The sequence below is a fragment of the Abramis brama genome, assembly GCF_963993115.1.
Source record: "Abramis brama genome assembly, chromosome: 3".
Lineage (NCBI taxonomy): Eukaryota > Metazoa > Chordata > Actinopteri > Cypriniformes > Leuciscidae > Abramis > Abramis brama.
The window spans coordinates 9,471,475-9,494,242 of NC_139965.1; the positions used below are offsets into that span (position 1 = coordinate 9,471,475).

The window sequence follows — 22,768 nt, forward strand, 5'->3', positions numbered from 1 at the left end:
TCCTGTCAACTTGAATTATTTGATGTTTATAATATATACATTAATATGAGTTTATAATATACATAGTAATAATACAATAATTGGTGTGTTTAATGGAGTTTAATCTCAAGACGTTTTCCTGTCAGGTTTAATGATTTGATGTTTGTTTATTCTCTGGTTCTCAGTCCGACCATCTCGGTGCGTTTGGCTCGCAGTGAGTCTCTGAAGGCTCAGGGGGAGGGGCGTCGGCGAGGAGGCGGGCCGGGGGCGGAGTCTGTCCCTCGTTCCCGTAGCGACGTTGACATGGAGGACTGTGAGGAGAGGGAGGGGCCGGGACTGAGACCGTTACATCACAGCGCCTCGTCTTCAGCCTCCAGCAGCTCCGCGAGGTACGAAACTGTGTGTGTGTGTGTGTGTGTGTGTGTGTGTGAGAGGAGAGGGAGGGGCCTGGACTGAGACCGTTACATCAATTCTGTAATCTAATACTTGAGGTCAGGAATCGGATACTTGTAATAAAATAAAAAATTTAATTCCTCTTATCGATTCCTTTGTGATCATTTCAATGAGTTTAAACGACTCATTGGCTGTTTTCTGTGCACGTGTGTATCAGTATATTGGACCCGTGCAGCTCTTAAAGTGACAGCAGCCTCATATTCTGCTGCCGTCTCTATAATAACTCTAATCAAACGACAACAGACAAAGAGAAAATCACTCGTTCTTGACTGAATAACTTTTGTTACTAAGTTTTGTACGTTTCTAACTTCACTTGTGTGATTATGGTTGTTCCAGGTCGCTGGAGAACCCGACGCCGCCGTACACGCCTCGATCTCAGCGCAGGTGACGTCCCTCACAGCACATGCTCCGCTTCCTCCGTGTCTCTCTCTGACTCTCCTCGCTGTGTCTGCAGGCTCGTGGACTCTCCCGTGGCTCTGCTCCCGGACGCTCCGGCTCTCGAGGAGGACGTGATCGACTCGCAGAACTGGCAGGAGACGGTGGACTCGCACGTGCTGACCTCGCTCTCCTCGCGAGAGATCGACAGACAAGCCGTCATCTACGGTACACGCCTGCACACACACAAATCCAGCTTTTACGCCACGCGCACTGATGCAGGGAGGCGTTTGCCTGACTGAAGACATTGGAAACCTGTTTGAAAACAGTCATTTTGCAGTTACGTTTGTGGTGCAGAAATCTATAAGCATCCAATTTTTAAGGAATTTTCCAGGTTCGATACAATTCAAGCTGTGCAGCATCTGTGGCATGATGTTAATTACCACTGACAGTCATTTTAACATTTTGAAATTAAATCAACAAGAAAAATAACTATATAGTTAACTATAACGATAACTATTAGCGTCCACACCAGCGGACGATATCCTGCCTATTACAAGCTTGGGTTACACTTTATTTTAAGGTGTCATTGTTAAAGTGTAATTATATATTTAAGTACTGAGTAATATTAATCAACTACATGTACTTACTATAGGGTTAGGGTAGGATTAGGATTTGATTGAGGGTTAGTTGCATGTAATTATGCATAATTTACTGTTATTACTATGGTAAGTACATGTAACAAATGTAACAAGGACACTGTAAAATAAAGTATTACCCAAGCTTGCACTAGTTTTGTCCAAATCATTCAAATTAGCTTGTTTTAAGTTAATATCCTGTATTTTATTTTAAATATCATACTGTGATACATGCAAATATACAAGAAAAATAATTTTGGTTATGAAAAATCTGAACATCAAACAAATTCCTGCGTCAAAAAGACAGATTTCGACAAGGTTGCAGATCAGATTATACACTTGTTTTCCAGGAAAGAAATCCTAAAATGATTTAGGAAAGATTAGAGCAGCGCTAGCATGAATGAGCATGTTGCTACCATTTTTTAGCACATCGCTTACATGAATTATCATGCTCATAGACAGATTTCTTCTTTTAAACCCTTGACATTCATTTGGCTTTGTTTATTTGCATTAATGAAAATGCATTATTATTATTTTTTTTTACTTTATTTGAATTATAAAAAAAGAAAAAAAGAAAAGAAAAGAGGATTACATCAAAATAATTTTCTTTGCTAATGGACATTATGCCACATTTACTGTGACAGAGCTGAACTTGTAGTGAGCCTTGAACATTTTATTTATTTATTTATTTAATCACGCTTGTGTTCAGCACTATTTAATGCGTGCGTTTGAAAGGCGGTCAGAATGTGACATTTATTTTTAATAACAAACAACTAAACTAACTTTGTGCCTCACGTAGACATTCACCCATTATGTTGTCGGCATCGGAGTAAAATGACTGAATCACCAAACAGACTGACAAACAGTTTAATAAATAGGTTGTTCAACAACTTTAATATGTGTTTTTATGCCTGTGAATATGTCAATAAGAATGTTAACAGTGAGTTCACAGATGTCTGAAACCTCAATATCCGACTTCCTCGAGTTAATAAGCAGCCCAGGGTGAAGCATAAACTGTGTGAAATGCACAATTACCCAGGGTTACTTTTCACTCGGATGGCCTGTGATAACAAGCCGTCTGTCAGGTGTGTGTGTGTGTGTGACTCGGTAATGATCAGTGTTTCTCCTCAGGCTTGAGAAATGAGCTTTCTGACAGTCCCAGACATGCCGGTCTCATCAGCGTTAACCGTCTGTTTAAAGATGAGACGTGTATGAAAAGCATGCCGATCACAGTCATGTATGATCTCAGACGGCCCGAAGCCTCAGACTGCAGTGTGTGTTCACGGGGAAAATGGAAGATGCTTGTGTTTAGTTGAACATTTATAGGAAACTGTAACCCAAATCTAAAGCTGTTTTGAGACACACACGTCATGACAACTCAATACTGGCTGAGTGAACTGAATTGAGGAAATTACACTGTCACACCCTTAAAAGATTGGTGTGTCTTATATGGCACCTACTTAAAGTATTGTCTGTTTGTGTAACCAGTCTTAACCAGGAAAACAAAACAAAATAATTTATGCTTTACACTAGCTATGTTTCTATTGAGAAAAACACTTTGCATTGAGAAAAACACTAGATTGGAAACATGATTCTTCAGAAATCATTCTAATATGCTGATTTGCTGCTCAAGAAACATTTATGATTATTATTATACATTTTGATTCTTTGATGAATAGGAAGTTCAAAAGCAGCATTTGTCTTAAATAGAAAGCTTTTGGAAAGAAATTATTATTTTTATTCAGCAAGGATGCATTAAATTGATCAAAAGTGACAGTAACCACATTTATAATGTTACAATATTTAAATGTTACAAAATATTCTATTTCAAATAAAAGCTGTTCTATTGAACTTTCTATTCATCAAAAAATGTACACGTTTTCAACATTGATAATAATCATAAATGTTTCCTGAGCATCAAATCATCATATTAGACTGATTTCTGAAGGATCATGTGACACTGAAGACTGGAGTAATGATGCTGTAAATCCAGCTTTGATCACAGGAATAAATTACACTTTACTATATATTCACATAGAAAACAGCTGTTGTAAACCATAATAATATTTCACTATATTACTGCTTGTTTTGTATTTTTAATCAAATAAATGCAGCTTTGGGCAGAAGAGACTTTAAAGTACATTGACGAGTACATTAAAAAAAATGTACCGGTCCAAAACTTTTGAACCGCAGTGTAATTGATAGTCAAATTCGCAACTTTGAATGGAAACTGCTACTGTCCTATTACGGGAAAATACCGGGTTAATTACACTACATATCACACATCACATGATATAAGCATGCATACTCTACACATAAGCATAAAACCTTTGGATTAAGTGTATAGTTCGGCTGTATTATCTTAGTCTAGGATTGGTTGCATTTAAGCCCAACGGTAACTATAGTTACCACAGTATATAGTTGTCATTTTCCTTTTGTAAGTGTTTTTCTAGATGTTTTATGTCTCAATGAAATTTAAGCAAACAACCAAATAAGGGATTTTAAGAAAAAAATGCAGAACATGTTCACATAGGACACTATTAAAGGGGCACTGTGTAATATTTAGGAGGATCTGTTGACAGAAATGCAATACCATGTACATAACTGTGTTTTCAACTTCACCACTAGATGGCGCTAGAAATGACACGATTACCTTTAACACGACTGTGCATGAAACCATTCAGAGAAATGTGTGCTCAAAGCCCTGACCTGCTGTGATTTCTCATCTGTGTCCCGTAGAGCTGTTCACGACGGAGGCGTCTCACCTGCGCACGCTGAGGGTTCTGGATCAGGTGTTTTATCAGAAGATGCAGAGCGTCCTGAGTCCAGACGAGCTGTCCTGTATCTTCCTCAACCTGCGGCAGGTCTACGAGCTGCACGGTCAGTGCTCGCGCGTTTCTGCGAGCTACGGTACTGATCCACTTGTCCGTGCAACACTTCTGTCGCGCCGCACTCCACTTTATTCCTATGGGTGACGTCAAGCGACTTTGACGCGCCTGCAAAGCATCCCGGGAAGGCGGCGCTTCATTTGGAAAAATGCTGCGCGTCAAAAAGCTGGCCGATGCCCATCTTTATGCAAATGAATTCCGTTGAACGCGACGCGGCTATCCAATAGAAGAGGAGCACATGGAGACGGGGGGAAGTCTCTCGCAGATCCTCTGTTCTAATACGCAACATTTCCCGCTCGGTCAAAACCACGCCCGTAGCGTTACGGTACGGATCCACTTTTTGCAACACGACTGAAGCGTGGTGTAACGACGCCTCCCCTCATTTGTACGTTGATGGGCGTTCCTCAAGTTTACCGCTATGGGCGTGGTTTTGAGCCAGCGGTCTCTCATGATTCCCCCAGTCTCCATGTGCTCCTCTTCTATTGGATAGTCGCGTTGCGTTCAACGGATTCATTTGCATAAAGATGGGCATTGGCCTTCTTTTTGACACGCAGCATTTTTTCAAATGAAGCGCCGCCTTCCCGGGATGCTTTGCGGGCGCATCAAAGTCGCTTGACGTCACCCATAGGAATAAAGTAGAGTGCGGGGGGACAGAAGTATCGTACCGTTACACGGTCAGTGCTCACGCGTTTCTGCAAGCTAGATTTTGATTGGATGGTTGAATGGGTGTGGTTTGCTATTGGTGGATCGCATCATCAGCAAACAGATGCTGCATGAGGGAAAGGAAGTTATTTTGATTAAAGATTACGAGGCACATGAATTTTATTTATTATATATATATAAATATGCACTTATAAATCATTTTAATATTGCATTTTTTGTAATATTATTTTTTGTAATTTTGTCCATTTTGATTCTATGATGTACTAATGTAGTTTTTCTCTGCCAGCGAGTTTATGTGAGTCCATGAGGAAGCGCAGGGAATCTCCCATCGTTCAGGGCATCGGGGACATCATGCTGGCCAGAGTGAGTGTGTCCCTCCTCAAATACAGTGCTGCTGTTCGTGAGGCATACGAGTCATGCAGTGTGTGTGTGTGTGTGTGTGTGTAGTTCGAGGGAGAGGCTGGAGAGCAGTTTGAGGAGCAGGTGTCTCACCTGTGCAGTCAGCAGAGTCAAGCGCTCGAGCTCATTAAGAACAAGCAGCGCAAAGACCCGCGGTTCACACACCTCATACAGGTAACGCATGATGAAGATGAAGATGATGATGATGGTGAAGGAGATGTTGAGTGTATCATGTGATGTGATGTGATGTGTGTGTGTGTGTGTGTCAGGAGTGTGAGGCCAGTCCTCACTGTCGTCGGTTACAGCTGAAGGATCTGCTGGTGTCGGAGATGCAGCGCTTGACTAAATATCCCCTGCTGCTGGACAACATCATCAAACACACCGAGAGTGAGTGGAACACACACACACGCACACACACGCACACACACGCACACACACATAGTTATCATGTGATCTGTACATGCAACGCTGTCTAAGATTTAGGCTAAACCAAGTGCGTGTGTGTGTGTGCGTGTGTGCAGTGTCCTCTCCTGATCTGCAGCAGCTTCAGAGAGCTCAGGTGTGTTGTCGAGGGATTCTTCAGGCCGTGAACGAGGTCGTCAGGGAAACGGAGCACCGACACCGGCTCAGCCAATACCAGCGCAGACTCGACCTCACGCCTCTCGAGAGACAGGCCAATCCCGTCGCAGCGCAGTTCAAGGTCTCGCCCCTTTCTGTCCTTCACCCGTCCCGTACGCCTCATTAACGGCGGGAACATCGTTGGTCACGCTGTGGTTTCTCTCTCCTCCTCACAGAATCTGGATCTGACCACGAAGAGGATGATCCACGAGGGGCCGCTCACCTGGAGGTTCAGCAAAGACAAAGCCATCGGTAAACCTGTGCAGATCTACACTAAATCATCGTGATAATCAGAGAAAGACCAGAGTTAATGTATGCAGTGTTACTCTAGTCAACCGTCCTGATGTGCATTTAGTCCTGCATTAATCCTGAAGATAATTTATTTTCAAAGTTGACTTTAAACGTACAGTTTATATTAAAAATATATTATTCAGGGATGTGAATTTTGCAAATTTTCAATTTCGCTTTTACAATACAATAATATTATCGCAAGAGAAATATGTATTTGTTGATTTAATTTTTAGAATTGAAATAATAAAAAAATATGATTTAACATAATTATTACTTTATAATCATATTCAATGGAGATTACTTTTTTATTGATTATTATATTTATCTCTATATTTATATATTGATTATTATATTATTTGATTTTAATATAAAATATTATAGTATATTTTTTTAAACTACACAAATACATTTTAAAGTAAATGGTCTGTAAAAAATATTTCCAAACATTTTTCTATATTTTCTGTTTGTATTTTTCAGTACAATATTACATATGCTGTATGTATGTATGTATGTATGTATGTATGTGTGTGTGTGTGTGTGTGTGTGTATGTATGTGTATGTATATATATATATATATATATATATATATATATATATATATATATATATATCTTAAATTATTATTATTGCTTTTTAATAATTTTCTCAATGGTGAAAAACTTGTTTAAAACAAATTATGATAATTGTATTTATTATTATATTGATTATTATTTTATTTTAATATAATTTTTTTGAAACTCTACATTTGAATACATTTTAAAGCTTTTATTTACATATATTTTTCCATATTTTCTGTTTTTATTTTACTTTACAATATCGTTCATTTTTACAATATAATTTTATAATTGAAATGATAATAAACATTATTTTTGTTACGCCCCATGGCTCAAAAGGACGCAACAAAGACGGGGACACACGCAGAAGGAAACAAGTCGCTTAGCCTAACCGGGAAAAACTCCAAGTAAAAAACAAATTTGCACAACAGTTACTTACCCATCTGTGACTTCGAACGGCGATCGAATCATTGCGAACTGCACAAATCACTGTCAGGTGGTCCCCAACACAAAACTAAATTGCGCCGTGACGTCAAATTATTCAAATAGGATTTCCCTCAAAATGTCAGGAGCAAACAACCGTCTCAAACTATGTTCAAACGAATAAAATGAAATCAAAAGCAAAAACTCGAGGAAACAAATGAGTTTATCAAATATTTCAATCATTCGCAAACTATCAAACAAAAAAGGACGAGCCCCCATTTGTTACGCCCCATGGCTCAAAAGGACGCAACAAAGACGGGGACACACGCAGAAGTGCCAAAAAATATACGAAATTTATTAACAAAAGAGAACTATACAGAAAAAGAATGAAGTAACATGAGACTGTCAGGAATCAGTGGTGTAAAGTTAAGTGAATGCATGAAGTGTAATGGGCTGTAGTAATGTTGGATGCAAAACATAAACAGAAAACAAACAATACAAAGTCCGAAATGCAGCCGCGCCCCTCCCGCAGTCATTTGTCATAAGGCCCTTTTTAAAGGAAGAGACCGGAAAACAACAGCAGGTGTCCTCGATAAGAACGCCCACCAATAACTCCTTTGGAAGGCGGCACATTTCCATTTCAACACAGGGATGACGCACATGAGTCGAATTGTTATTATTATTATTATTACTATTATTACTATTATTATCTATAGTCATATTGAATAGAGGGGAAAAAACAGAGTTCAGTCCATGTCTTTAAGCTTTGATTATTTATTTTTTTAAAGTCTTTAAAGTCTTTGTGTGTGTGCGCAGAGATCCAGGCGCTGCTGCTCTCAGATCTGCTGGTTCTGCTCCAGAAGGGTCCCGACGAGCGCCTCATCCTGCGCTGTCCGTCACGCTCGCTGGGCGGAGTCGGGGGCGGAGCTACTGACCTCAAAACACCCTTCTGTCCCGTCATACGCCTCGAGACTTCCCTCGTGCGCTCCGTCGCCACAGGTCAGAGGTCACACCTCATGCATTTATACTTGCAAGTGTATCCCAGAGTCTTCTTTAAGTAAAACACTGAGGAGAGGCTTGCCGGAGATAGAGAGACACGTTTCATCTCAGGACTTTTCTCTCGCAGACAATAAAGCGCTGTATGTGATCAGCACGTCTGAGAGACAGATCTATGAGCTGGTGGCCGGGACCTCGTCAGAGAAGAACACGTGAGTCCTCATTGGCTGCTTGTGTTTGATTGACAGGTTTGCAGCCTATCAGGGAGCTTTATTTATTCCTGCTGTCATTATCATGGGTGAAACAGGCCGTTTATATAAGCAGTCTATACTGCACATTAAACCATTTTATACAATGCTGTCCTAGTTCTTTTCAGTGTTATTATAGTTTTATATTATTTTACATTTTATTTTTTGTTTTTGTTCATTTTAGTTAAATTTTAGTAATTTATTTGTGCTTTTGTCAATTTACTATTAAAAAAAAATAAAAAATTATATATATATATACATATATATAGATATATATATATATATATATATATATATATATATATATATATATATATATATATATATATATATATATATATATATATATATATACACACTCACCTAAAGGATTATTAGGAACACCTGTTCAATTTCTCATTAATGCAATTATCTAATCAACCAATCGCATGGCAGTTGCTTCAGTGCATTTAGGGGTGTGGTCCTGGTCAGGACAATCTCCTGAACTCCAAACTGAATGTCAGAATGGGAAAGAAAGGTGATTTAAGCAATTTTGAGCGTGGCATGGTTGTTGGTGCCAGACGGGCCAGTCTGAGTATTTCACAATCTGCTCAGTTACTGGGATTTTCACGCACAACCATTTCTAGGGTTTACAAAGAATGGTGTGAAAAGGGAAAAACATCCAGTATGCGGCAGTCCTGTGGGCGAAAATGCCTTGTTGATGCTAGAGGTCAGAGGAGAATGGGCCGACTGATTCAAGCTGATAGAAGAGCAACTTTGACTGAAATAACCACTCGTTACAACCGAGGTATGCAGCAAAGCATTTGTGAAGCCACAGCACGCACAACCTTGAGGCGGATGGGCTACAACAGCAGAAGACCCCACCGGGTACCACTCATCTCCACTACAAATAGGAAAAAGAGGCTACAATTTGCACAAGCTCACCAAAATTGGGCAGTTGAAGACTGGAAAAATGTGGCCTGGTCTGATGAGTCTCGATTTCTGTTGAGATATTCAGATGGTAGAGTCAGAATTTGGCGTAACAGAATGAGAACATGGATCCATCATGCCTTGTTACCACTGTGCAGGCTGGTGGTGGTGGTGTAATGGTGTGGGGGATGTTTTCTTGGCACACTTTAGGCCCCTTAGTGCCAATCGTTTAAATGCCACGGCCTACCTGAGCATTGTTTCTGACCATGTCCATCCCTTTATGACCACCATGTACCCATCCTCTGATGGCTACTTCCAGCAGGATAATGCACCATGTCACAAAGCTCGAATCATTTCAAATTGGTTTCTTGAACATAACAATGAGTTCACTGTACTAAAATGGCCCCCACAGTCACCAGATCTCAACCCAATAGAGCATCTTTGGCATGTGGTGGAACGGGAGCTTCGTGCCCTGGATGTGCATCCCACAAATCTCCATCAACTGCAAGATGCTATCCTATCAATATGGGCCAACATTTCTAAAGAATGCTTTCAGCACCTTGTTGAAACAATGCCACGTAGAATTAAGGCAGTACTGAAGGCTAAAAGGGGGTCAAACACAGTATTAGTATGGTGTTCCTAATAATCCTTTAGGTGAGTGTGTGTGTATATATATATATAGCTATATAGGTTATTTTTTATTCCCGTTTTAGTTCATTTTAGTTCCAAATAATTTCCAGTTAATAATTTTAGTGCTTCAACTTAAACTCATTTCAAGTTTATTGCCAAGGCATAATTTCTTAATTAATGAATTATAATTCATATTTTATTTTATTTTAGCTTAATTTCAGTTAACAAAAATGTTTATTGTTAACAGTTTTAGTTAACAATAACAACCTTGGTACTTTTATGAATTCATTGAGCAAATACAAGGAGAATTAAGTTAAAAAAAAAAAGTACAAAGTACAAAACGGTTCATATAGTTGAAAATGTGCTCGTATACCATGTTCTCATACATTTCTGCAATACTGATGTTGAAATGGAAATCAGCTTTGATTGAGAGTGAGTCTGAGAGCTGGAATTATTAGTGTTGTAATTCTCTTTGGATGGATGTGTGTTTGCTCTTGTGTCTCAGCTGGAAAGACCAGCTGGATAAGACAATCGCCTCCGCCACTGGATCAGGCCCAGCTAAACCAGAGTCACCAGTGCGGTACGTGAGCTCAGACCAGCACACACACACACACAGACACTGAACACCACCGTCTCTCTCTTTCTCTGATCAAACTGTGTGTGTGTGCTCTGTTTCAGGTCCCCAGGTGTGTGTTCATCAGCCAATCAGCTCGGTGAGAGACGCCTCATATAACCACATCTGGAGATTAAACAATCTGTTAATGAACACAGTCAAACGTAATGATGCTGAAAATTCAGCTTTGATCACAGGAAGAAATTACACTTTACTATATATTCATAGAATATATATTTACTCTATATATATATATATATATATATATATATATATATATATATATATATATATATATATATATATATTCACATAGAAAATAGCTATTTTACATTGCAATAATATTTCACTATTTTTACTGTGGTTTTGATCACATCAGTGCAGCTTTGGTGAGCAGAAGAGACTTCTGTGTAAAGCATTAACAAATCTTAATGACCCCAATCTTTTGAAAGGTAGTGTATATAACAGGTCAAGTCGACATTTATTTCTTTAGCACATTTAAAAGCAACAGAGTTGCACCAAAGTCCTGTACAATAAACCATTCAGCATATAAAAAGCATAAAAAGAAAGCATGCAGTGTAAAAATATAAACACATCAAACAGAATACAATAAAAAAACTCAATAATAAACCTTTAACTAATCTAATCAAAAGCCAGAGAGTTTCAATAATAATACAATTTAATAACAGTAAATTAATATGACTTTCATTTTACTCAATGTTTACTCTGATTTACTCTGTTATTCATCAACAAGGCTGTCTGTAGATTTAGGAAAATATAATTTTCTTAATAAAAGTTCTTACTTGTGAGCATTTCATCAGTGAACATTATTCTGAGGACGTAAAATATATATTTTTGTGATTAAAATGCAGTAACTCTCAGAACTAAGGCCTGGGGTTTCCAGTTCTATAGTCACATTATGATGAAGGTTAAAAGAGTATGTTATTTCCGGCTCTCCCGTAGACGTGTCTCTGTCGGAGTCGCCCGTGTCTCTGGAACGGGACTCTAACAGTGATGATGAATGTGCTCTGACGCCCACCACTCCCACCGACCAATCAGGAGCCAGCGTTCGCCAGGACGGGGACGGTTTCCTCCAATCTAAAGCTGGCGTTGCAGAAGCTGCTCTTCAGGATGGTGAGCGAACCCTAGTGTTTGCAGTCTTCACATGAACCGATTACATCGTCACATTTACTTGCGCTTCATTATATCAGGGCTCAATCTGTTCTAACGAACATTCATATTAAAAACTGTGTTTTATTTAGAATACATACAAATGTCATTTACGTATTTTAGTTTGTTGAGATTTAAAGTGTAGTTTTTGAAGAGTGCGCGTGTGTGAACGAGCTCTAGTGTGTAAGAACGAGCCGATGACTGAATCTGGAAATAAAGCAAAATAACTGAGAAAAATGAGAAATAGTCCTCATGTCTGTAATATAGCAAAACATCTAGCGTTAATTAGATCTCAAACAGATTCATTTCAAGCAGTTATTACTCCAACACTGGCGTGACATCATTAACTAACGAGGTTAAATGACAAATTTGCGACAATACGGTTTCGGGAAACAGTCGTGGTTTTTCTTGCCCAGTCAAAATGCACAAAAAGATATTGTTGTAGACCCATGTAAGCTTGTAAACAGTGCTTTAAGAGTTTCAGGTAGGAAACATACAGAAACTGAATAAAGTTATCGAACACTTCACTTCTGGATCAATTATAAATGAAATATAGATGAATCCTTATTAAAGCTACACAAGTTATTCAGTCGAGAGCAGTGAGTGATTTTCTTTTTCTGTTGTTGTGTGATTAACGTTAATGACAGACGGTAGCAGGTTTATTAGGCTACTGTCCCTTTAAGAGCTTACGCACATATTAATACATACTGTAATAGTATATAAATAATACAAAAAAAGTCTGACTTTGAAAAAATAAAAAATTTGCTTTGTGAAATAGAACTTCTGTCTGTCTAGAATGAAGTACTAATTTGTTTTGCACATGAAAATCATAAAATTGAGCGTACAACACAGTTTTGCTCTTGAAAATCTTAACTTTCTACTAAGTGACTCAAACGGAAAAATATATATATATGATATAATATGATTTTCCTCTTGTTTCCTCAGTGGAAACCCTCCGACAGCTGATCTTCAGAGACCTGGAGGATGGGTGGAGTCAGGATTCCGATGACACGCCCACAAACGAGACGGCCAATGAACGAAGCTCGTTCGCAGAAGGACCGGGGGCGGAGTTTCCTGAGCCCGCCCCCAGCGAGACTCCTAGCCAGTGGGGGGAGGAGCCTGTAGAAGCTCCACCCCTGGAGGTGCGTCAGCCTGCAGTTCAGGTGGTGAGGAAAGGTAAACGCAATCTGCACTATATCATATGATCATCAGCTACTAATATATACATGATATAGTGATTAAAGTCATATTTATGTTCAGTTTACGATCATTTCGACTCGTCCCTCGGTTTATAAAAAGCAAACGTTTAGAGAAATGCGCAGTGTTTGAGCAAGGCAATGCAGCGACGAGCTTTAAAACACTGCTCTGCACTTACACTAGTCACAAGACTACACATGTCAGCTTTACACCAGCGGATTAAAGCGCTTATTAAGATCGTCTGCAATCAGAACCAGTATTTCCACTTCTGACACGAACACAAGAAGATTAACATGTGATCTAGATATTTACACAGTGCTGAAGTGTGTCCTAAACACTCCATCAGTGATAATCCCTCAGGACAGAACTCAGAGAGATAACACTTTCACTGTCAGTGCATTACTGCACGTCAAGCTGGTTTTACAATGAGGGACATATTCTATATTTATTTAGTTTTAAATGCATTTCAATATTTAATATTTATTTATAAATAATGTCTATTCTGATTCTTATATAATCATTATAAAAGCACCTAGTAATCACAGAGCATCTGATTCAGACACAAGTATATTACTATTAAGTGTTTTATTTCAGTTTTAGTTAGTCAACTTCTCTCAGTTAAGAAATATTTGTATTTCATATTATTTCAGTTTAATTTCAATTAACAAAAATGGGATCAAATGGGGATTAATTAAAAAGGGATCATGGATGTTGTTTCTGTAAAATTCTTAACTGAAGTCTGTATTTTCAGAGAATTGAGAAGTTTCTCTCTCTCTCTCTCTCTCTCTCTCTCTCTCTCTCTCTGCATGTGCTCAGATCTCACTGTGATGAAGCTTATGTGATTTAACACTTTTCTCATCTCTCTCTTTTTGCTACTTTTCCACAACACACACACACACGCACACGCACACACACACACACTCTCTCTCACTCTCTCTCACTCTCTCTCTCTCTCTCTCTCTCTCTCTCTCTCTCTCTCGTACATGTACGGTGCTGTGGCTTCTTGTATTTGTCTGTTTCTAACTTACATGCATTATATAAATGCACCTCACGCCATTTATATGCTCACTTCTTTCTCGCACGCACGCACGCACGCACACACACACACACACACACACACTCTCTCACACGCACGCACAATCTCTCACTCACTCACACACACTCTCTCTCTCTCTCTCTCTCTCTCTCTCTCTCTCTCACACACTCACCCACACACACACTCATTCACAAATGCACACACACACACACACACACTCGCACACTCTCACACACACTCATTCACAAACTCACTCACACACACACATATACACACACTCTCTCTCTCACTCACACACTCATTCACAAACACACACACTCTCACACACACTCATTCACAAACTCACTCACTCACACACACATACACACAAACAAACACACTCACTCTCTCTCTCTCTCTCTCTCACTCACTCACACTCTCTCTCTCTCTCACACACACACACACACGCACACTCACTCACCCTCTCATATACACACACACACACACACACCTTCTACCTGTCTTTCACACACAGTCATGGGTGCGGGCTGTTCTCTTCCTGACGACATCACCGATGATGTCACCGCCAGACAATCCTCTAAGGACAGAGGTGGGGCTTAATTTATGGTACAATACCTGTGGCTGATGCATTCTGGGCCGGTTTCCTGCCAACAATTGTGACTTGTCTCAAGCTTCAGTCTCCGTCGACTGTGAAATATAACCTGGGATGAGATTTGGCTTCAGTTTCGAGAGCCGGTCCTGAATGCTCGGTCCTCCTCTCTCTGTGGTTCTTTACGTGAGCTTCAGCGCGTTTGCTTTCAGAGGAATGTTACACACAAACACAGTCAACCGGGAAGTTACAAAAGAGTTTAAAGGGATAGTTCACCCAAAAATTAATTCTGCCATTAATTACTGATCCTCATGTCGTTCCAAACCCGTGAATGACAACAGAGTTTTAGTTTTCGGGTGAACTATCCCATTAATAGAATTGAGTTGATTTATTTATTTTGTATTGTTTTGTTAGTTTTTACTGGTTTTGAACCGATAAGGTAGTCAAATTTAATATATTAATTGTAGTCATTCTATTATTTTAGTATTATTTATGTACTGTTATTGCATATGGAAATGTTTGTTTTCATTAAAATTTTAGTTTGTTTTACTGAATATTTAGTTTTCTCGTTTTTATCAGTTTTTTTCAGATTTTTTTTTTTTTTTTTTGTGCTGTCAATTAATTTAAAATAAATTAACTAATTCATCACACATTTTTCTGTAATTAATCGTGATTAATCACACCTAACATTAAAGTTTTTAATATATTTTTATATTGTAATAATTTCACATTTTATCTCCCAATTAATTTTGAAACAATATAAAGACGAAACATTTTAAATGAAACGAAATAGATTTTTGTTCCTCAAGTTTTAGCCATTCACCATTACAGTGTAACTGAAAGCTTTGGACAAACTCAGAAAACATACTTAATTTTGACTTTACTGTGACTTTAAGTGGACTTATAACAATCTTCACTTAAACCCATTGTAATAAGAATCTGTGCCTTTATTATATCAGAGCTCAACGCTAAGGTTTTTCATTTATTGGTCCAGTTATTTTGACCCATGTGACCTTGTAAACAGTGCTTTAAGATCTCCAGGTTGGTCACTTTGTAAAGAAACACTACTTTTTGGGATGGGTTTGTTAAGTATAACTGCGCTGTTCCCAGGAAACATGTTTTATCTGGTGATGCCCAAAGATCAGTCCAGCGCTCTGACTGAGAGCAGCACCGATGAACACACACACTCTGAGAACAGCCATCACACACACAGCAGTGTGTGCTCGTCGTCCTTCATCATCGAGGAAGAGGAGCCCGAGACGCCCTGCCTCTCTCCAGCTGACCCGTCGCTCACTGAGACTCTGAGTCGAGGGGAAGGGCTCGGCCAATCACAAACCAGCACACAGCGTCATGTGATCAAGAACTCGGACCAGATCTTCAACACTATGGAGGAGCTGATGAGGAAACTGCAGCATCTGAGGGTAAAACACACAAACACACACACACACACACTCGCACTTACACTCACTCTTACTCACACACACTCTTACTCACACACACTCTTACTCGCACACACACACTCACACACGCTTACTCGCACACACTCACACACGCTTACACACACATACGCTCACACACATGCTCACACACGCTTACACGCATGTTAACACTCACACACGCTTACTCACACACTCACTCTCACACACACACACACACTCAATCGCTCACAAAATAAAATAAAAACAATTATTGATGCAAAATTAAATGAGTTTTAAAAAATGTAAAGTTTTTTTGGCGGTCTTCAAATTGTATTATTTTATTTTTGTTATATATATATATATATATAGATATATAGATATATGTATACTCATTTTATTTGTATTCTAAATATAAAAAAGAATATATATATATATATATATAATTTTTTTTATATTTTTTTTATATATATATTTAGAATACAAATAAAATGAGTTTATGTTTATATTAAATAAAAAAAAAATATTGTATTGTATAAATACTTCACATTTAAATAATAGTGTTTTTTTTGCACATTCAGTTATTGGTTCTTTATCTGTTAGGTCAGATTATGACCCGCCTGTGTTTCAGATCCAGCTGGTGTATAAACATGTTGTTGATGTTTGTCTTCACCTTTAGGACATCGAAGCGGATCACTACAAACTTCTGAAGAAGTTACGAAAGCCACTTCCTGTTGATGAAGCCTCCGGTGATGTCATCTGCCAGTGTCCGCCAGCGGCCCGGATGCCGTCCCTGGACCGAGGAGCAGGAGACGGTGAGGACATTAACCCTGAGTTTAGTGCTGAGTGAACACCGGCACATCCAGTTTCCAGTGCAGAACGTGTGCAAAGTCTTTAAAGGGATAGTTCCCCCAAACATGAAGATCACCCCATGATTTACTCACCCTGAAGCCATAGGTGTATATGACGCTCTTCCTTCAGACGAACACAATCTGAGTTATAGTAAAAAAAATGTCCTAAAATGTTTTTTGTTTGTTTTTTTCGAAGTCCATCAAAGCGCATCCATCCGTGAATAAAGTGCTCCACACTGCTCTGGGGGGTTAATGAAGGCCTTCTGAAGTGAAGCGATGCGTTCTCGTAAGAAAAATATCCATATTTAAAACTTTATTGACTAAAATAACTAGCTTCCGGCAGACGCCCGTACACAAGTCGACTTACGGCGAAAGAGTGACCCTTGACCTGACGCACAGGGCCGTTTCTAGCCATTTTGACGCTCTAGGCGAAACCCTTATTAGTGCCCCCAGTCAAATCTTAAAAAGCAACATTAGTATTTCTGGTATTCATTTCAGGACTACTTGTATTAACTTCCCCTTTAAATAATGCGACACTATGCCCTCTGTATGACACCGCTCGCATTATCACTATTAGAAGGGATTAATCGATACGCTATCTGCCCATTTCACATCATGATTTCTTGACTACCGCAAATACTGCCCTAACAAAAGAAGGATTTGTGCACTTTTTACTGTACCTGTTTTTTTAATTGGCCTTTGAATTTAGCGTTATTGCGTGGTTAAAAAAAAAAATCGTTACCTTGCCAAAGCATTGGCCGAGCTCAGTGATGTAACGTTGTTGTTGAGCGCTCCAAACACAAACTGTACATGCAACAGTCAGACAGTAACTGTCTGTTCTCTGATCCAATGGCACATAGGAATCCTCAGATTGACAGGACTCTAGCCCAATAGTGTTGGGAGTTTAGGGTGGCTGTGACAGCCTTTACACACACCCCTGCTAAAGTGCCAGACATGCGCTCATTGGCGCCCTTCCAGCTGATGGCCGCCTAGTTTGCCTATGCCTAAAAACGGCCCTGCTGACGCACAACGTAATGACGAATGCGTAAGCACAGAGGATAGAGCAAAACAAAACACCGGCCACGAATTAGAAAACGAGAATTTTTAAAGAGAAATGTCTGAGCGCTTGAGTTGCTCAGCCTTGTTTGTTTGAACCGCGAGAGACTCGAAGCGTACGCTACTCCTACATCTACGCCAGACATCGTCAAGTGTGACTCTTGTGGCGTAAGCCGACTTAAAGCTAGTTATTTTAGTCGACAAAGTTTTAAATATGGACATTTTTCTGACACGGACGCATCGCTTCACTTCAGAAGGCCTTTATTAACCCCCCAGAGCAGTGTGGAGCACTTTAATCACGGATGGATGAGACTTGTAGACTTATAAATAAACCCATTCACTGCCATTATAAAGCTTGGAAGAGCCAGGACATTTTTTAATAAAACTCTGATTGTGTTCGTCTGAAGGAAGAGAGTCATACACACCTAGGATGGCTTGGTATATACGGCTCTGACTCCAACGAAGGAGATGTGTGCCTATGTGTGTTTTCCGAGCATTAATGGAAAGGAACGACCCTTATTATACTTGTGAGCGGCACATATGAGGTGTTTCTGGGTGTTTCTCCCTCATATTTGCTTCGAGGTCTTGATTTTGGCATTTATTTGAGGTTTAGAATAATACTAAATGTAATTCTTTTGTCTTGTATGAATTTAATAAAGAACTCTGTCTCGTATTCTGTCCAAACACACCGCGTCGTCTACGTCAGGTGACCTGGAAATGCGCAAAAACTGTTTCCATTGCAGTTTTTGTGAAATATTTCTTTTTCGAATTGCCTGAAAAACCTCCTCATGCGAACGTAAAAAACTTTTTTGCGATAAATGGGAGTTTTTGCGAAATTGACGTGTTTCCATTGGGCGTATTTTCAGTTCGCAATTTCAAATTGCGCAATTTGAAGGGTAATGGAAACGCGGCTACTGACTACAGTCTGTTGTGTGTGACACTGCGTCTGTTGTGTGTGACCTGAGCTGTTGTGTGTGACACTGACTCGTCTGTTGTGTGTGACACTGCGTCTGTTGTGTGTGACCTGAGCTGTTGTGTGTGACCTGAGCTGTTGTGTGTGACCTGAGCTGTTGTGTGTGACCTGAGCCGTTGTGTGTGACACTGACTCGTCTGTTGTGTGTGACCTGAGCCGTTGTGTGTGACACTGACTCGTCTGTTGTGTGTGACCTGAGCTGTTGTGTGTGACACTGCGTCTGTTGTGTGTGACCTGAGCTGTTGTGTGTGACACTGACTCGTCTGTTGTGTGTGACACTGCGTCTGTTGTGTGTGACCTGAGCTGTTGTGTGTGACCTGAGCTGTTGTGTGTGACCTGAGCTGTTGTGTGTGACCTGAGCTGTTGTGTGTGACCTGAGCTGTTGTGTGTGACCTGAGCCGTTGTGTGTGACACTGACTCTTCTGTTGTGTGTGACCTGAGCCGTTGTGTGTGACACTGACTCGTCTGTTGTGTGTGACACTGACTCGTCTGTTGTGTGTGACACTGACTCGTCTGTTGTGTGTGACACTGACTCGTCTGTTGTGTGTGACCTGAGCCGTTGTGTGTGACACTGACTCGTCTGTTGTGTGTGACACTGACTCGTCTGTTGTGTGTGACCTGAGCCGTTGTGTGTGACACTGACTCGTCTGTTGTGTGTGACCTGAGCTGTTGTGTGTGACACTGACTCGTCTGTTGTGTGTGACCTGAGCCGTTGTGTGTGACACTGACTCGTCTGTTGTGTGTGACACTGACTCGTCTGTTGTGTGTGACCTGAGCCGTTGTGTGTGACACTGACTCGTCTGTTGTGTGTGACACTGACTCGTCTGTTGTGTGACCTGAGCCGTTGTGTGTGACACTGACTCGTCTGTTGTGTGACCTGAGCTGTTGTGTGTGACACTGACTCGTCTGTTGTGTGTGACCTGAGCCGTTGTGTGTGACACTGACTCGTCTGTTGTGTGTGACACTGACTCGTCTGTTGTGTGTGACCTGAGCCGTTGTGTGTGACACTGACTCGTCTGTTGTGTGTGACCTGAGCCGTTGTGTGTGACACTGACTCGTCTGTTGTGTGTGACCTGAGCCGTTGTGTGTGACACTGACTCGTCTGTTGTGTGTGACACTGACTCGTCTGTTGTGTGTGACCTGAGCCGTTGTGTGTGACACTGACTCGTCTGTTGTGTGTGACACTGACTCGTCTGTTGTGTGTGACCTGAGCTGTTGTGTGTGACACTGACTCGTCTGTTGTGTGTGACCTGAGCCGTTGTGTGTGACACTGACTCGTCTGTTGTGTGTGACCTGAGCCGTTGTGTGTGACACTGACTCGTCTGTTGTGTGTGACCTGAGCTGTTGTGTGTGACACTGACTCGTCTGTTGTGTGTGACCTGAGCCGTTGTGTGTGACACTGACTCGTCTGTTGTGTGTGACACTGACTCGTCTGTTGTGTGTGACACTGACTCGTCTGTTGTGTGTGACACTGACGCATGTCTTCGCTCTTTCAGGTAAAGAGGGCGTCTCGACAGAATCAGCTCAGCCTGAAATCCAGTCCACTGGCTTCTGACGGTTCACACTGGACTTTCATCTCGCACGCACAGACTCATGCAAACTCACTATGATGTAGCCCCTTCCCAGCATGCCTTGCGCCTGGAAGCACCATCCAGGCTGAATTATGTGTTGTTTGTGTCAATTCGTGACTTGAGAGACGGGACGGACGACCCTTCGGCCCGCGCTGAGAGAGAAATGACGGAGAAAGGAAAGTGACGAATCGAGAGAGAGAGATGAAATGTGATTGGTTGATGGAAGACTGTAAGTGATGCGTGACGATCAGGAAGTGATGTCGCGCGGCTGAAGACATGACTCTGTCCTTCGAAGGAAACCCCAGCACTTTACCTGCTTTACATCTCGTTTTCATCGTCAACCTGAGCCGTTTCACGAATTCAGGATCTTTTGCACTGGGAATAAGGATGTCTCACGGATATATATCGCTAATATCGTAGCTCGTGTTTGATTGCGTAAAACACTACGCGAAAGAAGGAAATCGACAAAAGCTGAAGGTTTTATTTTATTTTGTTTTATTTTTATGGATGAAGTAAAATATCCAACAAACGTTTGTTCAGTTTCGATGCACTATTATCTGGACTGATTATATATGGCAGGGGGGAAAAGGGGTGTGTTTATGAATTCTGACATCATGTCATGTGACCTGACACACTTGTATTACGTGTAAAAACTTTGAACGTTTGTTCTTCACTTGCTCAACGGCTGCTTGAAAACACAAAATGAAGGGATCGGCAACTCTAATAAATGAAAACAAGTGTTTAACTCGTCCGCCTAACCTGCCGAAGGAGGATTGTTACCTCGCCTCCTTTCGTCTTTCGTTTATTCTTCTTATGTGAATGGTTTTGTGTATGTGCGACTGCAGAAAGTGTTTCAGAGACGCTGCTTGTATGGATAACTGCTGTTAACTCAGGTGGAGAGATGTAGACGTGTTTCTCTCGTTAGCTTTAACTCTTCCCCGTGAGTTTTCCTCTCTTCTTTCGTTTCCCGCCTCATTCCTCCATCGCTTCACGTCATTCATACTCGTCAGCGGTTCGTTGCACAGGGACGGAAGGAAAGCGCTCGTGCGAACTACTGAACGTGAACCTTCGTGTTTTTATTTTTTATCACTCATGTAATATAGTTCACGGCCTGTTTTATATGTTCATTTTCTGTAAAGCTCTGGTCATTTCTTTTAATTTTATTTTTATTTTTGTAGATATGACAAACAAAAGATGTGTAAATTATTTTCTCTCCCTCTTTTTAAAAACGGCGAGATTGTTAGATGCACAGAAGGAAAATGAAAACTCGTGTTTAAAAAAAAACTCATTTGTTTTGTGAAATTAAACATGTTTAAAAAAGAAAACAATTTGCAGTGTGTTGTTTTTTTTTGTTTTGTTTTTTGGTGGTGAATTTAAGAAACGTGTGTGTGTTTAAAACCTGTCTGAACTGATTTACTTCTCACTTTCCTGTAACTTTATCTCTGATGATGAAGGAAAAGCTGCGCTGGAACTGGATCCGGCCTTTGAAAACAGACTGAATAATCAAAGTTGATATCGTTCAATATTTTACTTGTATAATGCACAATTATATAGATGGTCAATGTTTGGCATTTCAGATACATTTGTCCTTTAATTAAAAAAAATATATGCATGAACACATACAGTGTATTTATTACAATATTGGCCAAAATAATGGTTTGGATGTTCCCTTTTAGAGTTTTGCTCTTTTAAGAATCACATTTTGTCCATTTTGCTGGAAAGCCTGTGACAAATTACCCCTTTACTGGACCAATGTGTGTCACTGTTTTTGTTTTTGTTTTTTTTACCTTCCAAAATGTATCAGTATAGCCTACAATAAATGAGGCAACACTTAATACAAACTTACACATCAGAATTAAGCAGAACATATAAAAACTTAAATACAAATAACAAATGATAAAACTGATACAACAAAATCTAAAATGCATACATGCATATACAAATCCATATGTACATCTACACACATTCCCATACATCAAAAAATCAAAATATAAAAAATTAAAGAAAATTTAAAACATATTAAAACATATCATATATATTTTTTTAAATCATAAAAAAAAGGTCATTCCTGCAGCTTCAAATAAAAAATAAAAGAAAAATATGTTCCAAAAATTAGGTCATTCCTACAGTTTAAATATATTAATAATAATAATAATAATACAAAATTTGTTCCAGAAATTAGGTTATTGCAGTTTCAAATAATAAAAATATGTTCCAAAAATTAGGTCATTCC

At 39.8% G+C, this 22,768-nt stretch overlaps 1 protein-coding gene across 6 annotated transcripts in view; it reads left to right on the top strand.

The window, feature by feature from the left end:
- arhgef11 (Rho guanine nucleotide exchange factor (GEF) 11) overlaps nt 1-21,863 on the top strand; it is a 39,110-nt gene extending 17,247 nt beyond the window's left edge. For 4 of the 6 annotated variants that reach the window (XM_084108132.1, XM_084108130.1, XM_084108133.1 and 1 more), the window contains 19 exons: nt 165-368; nt 769-816; nt 887-1,035; nt 4,185-4,325; nt 5,283-5,359; nt 5,444-5,569; nt 5,665-5,782; nt 5,917-6,095; nt 6,190-6,265; nt 8,098-8,280; nt 8,408-8,489; nt 10,570-10,644; nt 10,743-10,777; nt 11,641-11,811; nt 12,793-13,023; nt 14,595-14,669; nt 15,780-16,090; nt 16,764-16,899; nt 20,461-21,863. In XM_084108132.1, the coding sequence (XP_083964258.1) occupies nt 165-368; nt 769-816; nt 887-1,035; nt 4,185-4,325; nt 5,283-5,359; nt 5,444-5,569; nt 5,665-5,782; nt 5,917-6,095; nt 6,190-6,265; nt 8,098-8,280; nt 8,408-8,489; nt 10,570-10,644; nt 10,743-10,777; nt 11,641-11,811; nt 12,793-13,023; nt 14,595-14,669; nt 15,780-16,090; nt 16,764-16,899; nt 20,461-20,519 (2,476 nt within the window). In that variant the 3' untranslated portion in view covers nt 20,520-21,863. The remainder of the gene's footprint in view (nt 1-164; nt 369-768; nt 817-886; nt 1,036-4,184; nt 4,326-5,282; nt 5,360-5,443; nt 5,570-5,664; nt 5,783-5,916; nt 6,096-6,189; nt 6,266-8,097; nt 8,281-8,407; nt 8,490-10,569; nt 10,645-10,742; nt 10,778-11,640; nt 11,812-12,792; nt 13,024-14,594; nt 14,670-15,779; nt 16,091-16,763; nt 16,900-20,460) is intronic. The other 2 variants (XM_084108135.1, XM_084108134.1) reach the window with 2 other exon arrangements.
- The last annotated feature ends 905 nt before the right edge of the window (nt 21,864-22,768 follow it).